This window comes from Notolepis coatsorum (assembly GCF_963971535.1).
Source record: "Notolepis coatsorum genome assembly, chromosome: 16".
Lineage (NCBI taxonomy): Eukaryota > Metazoa > Chordata > Actinopteri > Aulopiformes > Paralepididae > Notolepis > Notolepis coatsorum.
Window position 1 is genome coordinate 19,841,516 of NC_140180.1, and position 3,643 is coordinate 19,845,158.

Consider the following 3,643-nt stretch of genomic DNA (forward strand, 5'->3'; position numbering starts at 1 on the left):
GATTATTTCAACTGTCTATCTTGTGTCTAGATATGAGTAGGGTGACCAGGTGTCCCCCTTTTGGTTGTACTGTCCCACCATTTGACCAAATGTCCCGCGTCCCTCATATTGAGAGGATGTCCCTCTTTTCGAAGCCAAAAAAAAACATGCGTCTAAAAGCCCCTCCCTACAGACAGTAAACGTAGCAACCCGCCTCTTGTCCACACACATTGCTCTGATTGGTTATAGTACTTTAGCGCGCTGCTTGCCTGCTTGTGACGTGACTGAGACTGAGTCGTGACGCTACCTCATATCGAAGATCTGATTGGTTATCGTAATTTAGCGCACTGCTCTGCTCGTGAGAGTTGAACTTGTGACGCTACCGCATATCGCAAATCTGATTGGTAAAAAAAAACACAACAACATTACAAGCGAACTAGTTCAAGATGGAAAGCAGTAAAAAGAAACGGACCTGCAGTTACAACCAAGACTGGCAAACGACACATGACTGGGTGAGGCAGATGGCAGGCAATCCGCAGCAGGCTTTCTGTGTTTTGTGTCATAGTTCGTTTTCAATTGCGCATGGAGGAGAATACGACTTGAAGCGCCACAGTGGACGTGAGTCTCACTTGAAAGTGGTTCACCAAAAAGAAACATCCAGATCTATGGATACGTTTCTTTTTAAACCAAACAATGATAGCCAGACGGACAAGGTCACTGCAGCTGAGATAATAAGTGTCTATCACACAGTACAACACTCCCATTCATACAGGTCAGCCGACTGTGGTATGAAACTAGCTCCTGTCATTTTGCCAGACTCAGTTATTCTAATACAAAAATGTACATTATCAATCTGTCCCACTTTGTCCCACCAAAATCTTACTGTTGTCCCACTTTGTCCCACCAAAATCTTACTGTTGTCCCACTTTTGGACTTTTTGCATCTGGTCACCCTAGATATGAGCAATGTAAGAAAACCCTCCAGGTGGTGTATTAAAATTATACAAGCCTACTGTTCCCAGTGGGCTGACATAATTTGCTTATAGGCATCTTTGATTGCTAAACGAAAGTAATTAAATTAGATAAATAAGTTGTACCGACTGGCGACAGAGATTGATGGGTGTTAATCTCCAATCGTCGAGCACAGCGCAGCCGGTCTATCCAATGGTTATTCTAGAAGGGGCGGGACAACCACGGACACCGGCATTTCATTTCCTTGCACCATCCTTCCCCTTGACGCGTACAGCTTATTGTAGTGATAGGCTGATAGCACATCGTCGTTATCTAATTGTAAATATATCCGAATTGCATTAATTTTCAATGTAGAACAGGTTGCGACAGAGGGTTAACCTAAAATACGAACCTGCTTACAGCTTGCCGTCTGTCTGTTGATTGATTTGACACACAGACTCACTGGAGTTCTAGTCGTAGAGTGATAGTGATGATGATGAACAATGTGCAATTAAAATGAAATGAGGTAATAGGCTTTCTCTTTCACCTGTTTCCGACCGCTGACAGCTTAAGTAAGTAAACCATTGTTTACTACATTATTTAAGCCATACCAATGTCAAATAAATTGTTCAGCTAAAACCGATTTTCTAACCCATTTTATTAAGTCTTTTTTAAGCTTTCACTTAACTTTCACTTTCCACTAAGCTTTCATTGTATTGTATCTGTCATGGCTATGGGCTTGCCAATCATCCCATGTCTATTCTGAAATAGATCCGTCTGTCCGTCTGTCTCAGGGATGGGGCGGGGTCCTGACCATAAACAAGACGAGGAGCCCCTCGGAGCCCCGACAGTGGCGCGTTTCCACAGCTACGTGCACGGCGGGACCTCCAGCCTGCTCTCCACCCTCCCCACCATCGTCGTCTTCCCCGTCTACAAGACCGTGTTCCGCCAGCAGCTCCACAACACCTCGGTTCGCCGGGCGGTGGGACAGCTCTACAAGGAGGGACCTCTGAAGCTGTACAGGGGCGTGGCCCCGCCCTTACTCATGCGGACACTGAACGGCACGCTGCTCTTCGGTCTCCAGGACACTCTCGTCCACTGGCTCCTCCGCGCCTCCTCCTCCTCCTCCTCTCCCGGCGTGACCCCCCTCTCGGCCCTGCCTGCTCTCGCGGGCCTAGGCGCCGGCGCGGTGGAGGCCTTGGTCTTCACCCCTTTCGAACGCGTTCAAAACGTGCTGCAGAACGGTCACAACGACCGCGGTCTGCCCACCCTGAGGAGCGTCGTGGTCAGGCTGAGCTCGGAGAAGCCGGCCGCGGGTTACTACAGGGCCTTTCTGCCCATAGCCGCCCGCAACGCCCTGGGGAGCTGCCTCTACTTCGGCCTGAAGGGCCCCATGTGCGCCGCCGTGGAGGGACAGGGGCTCTCTCCCCTGGCGTCCTCTTTCGTCTCGGGGACGCTGACCTCCATGGTGGTCAGCTTGCCTCTGTACCCTCTGTCCGTGCTGGTGGCTAACATGCAAGCGCAGGTGGGCGGGGAGGCGGCGGGCGTGAGGGCTTGCTGGAGGAGGCTGTGGGAGTCTCGCCAGCGGAGCGTCGCCCTGTTGTACCGGGGGGGCTCCCTGGTTATCTTGCGATCGTGTATCACATGGGGAATCACCACCGCGATCTATGACCGGCAGCAGAGGCGCTCGGGCTGATATTGGATAGGGCTACGAGTACGCACACACAGGGGAGCTCCAGGGGTCGATAGGGCTACACACATTGATTGATTGATTGATTGATTGAAAACCTTATTAACAGATTGCAGAATGGGTACAATAATACAGTACGGCTCAATACACACAATTGTTAAAGGGATGCAGACCAGAGAAAGACGTTTGTCTTGTTTACATCAGGGTCCCCCATTTTCAATTCATCAGGACATTTATGACATACAAGATATACAAATATACAGTACTGTTTAAGAGAGAGTTTCTAAAAGAGAGTATATACATTTGAGGGGGAAGAAACTGTACATGGAGCTCCAGGGGTCGATAGGGCTACACACACAGGGGAGCACCAGGGGTCGATAGGGCTACACACACACAGGGGAGCACCAGGGGTCGATAGGGCTACACACACAGGGGAGCTCCAGGGGTCGATAGGGCTACACACACACAGGGGAGCTCCAGGGGTCGATAGGGCTACACACACACACAGGGGAGCTCCAGGGGTCGATAGGGCTACACACACACAGGGGAGCTCCAGGGGTCGATAGGGCTACACACACACAGGGGAGCACCAGGGGTCGATAGGGCTACACACACAGGGGAGCTCCAGGGGTCGATAGGGCTACACACACACAGGGGAGCTCCAGGGGTCGATAGGGCTACACACACACACAGGGGAGCTCCAGGGGTCGATAGGGCTACACACACACAGGGGAGCTCCAGGGGTCGATAGGGCTACACACACAGGGGAGCACCAGGGGTCGATAGGGCTACACACACACAGGGGAGCTCCAGGGGTCGATAGGGCTACACACACACAGGGGAGCACCAGGGGTCGATAGGGCTACACACACACAGGGGAGCTCCAGGGGTCGATAGGGCTACACACACACAGGGGAGCACCAGGGGTCGATAGGGCTACACACACACAGGGGAGCTCCAGGGGTCGATAGGGCTACACACACACAGGGGAGCACCAGGGGTCGATAGGGCTACACACACACAG

General features: G+C 51.8%; 1 protein-coding gene across 1 annotated transcript; it reads left to right on the forward strand.

The window, feature by feature from the left end:
- Nucleotides 1–1,381: 1,381 nt before the first annotated feature.
- On the forward strand, nt 1,382–2,625 carry LOC311242809 (solute carrier family 25 member 53-like; the record flags this gene model as incomplete). Its single annotated transcript, XM_084331852.1, has 2 exons — nt 1,382–1,501; nt 1,724–2,625. Exon 2 carries the CDS (start codon nt 1,726–1,728, stop codon nt 2,623–2,625), a length of 900 nt encoding a protein of 299 aa, XP_084187978.1. The 5' UTR covers nt 1,382–1,501; nt 1,724–1,725.
- Between the last annotated feature and the right edge of the window lie 1,018 nt (nt 2,626–3,643).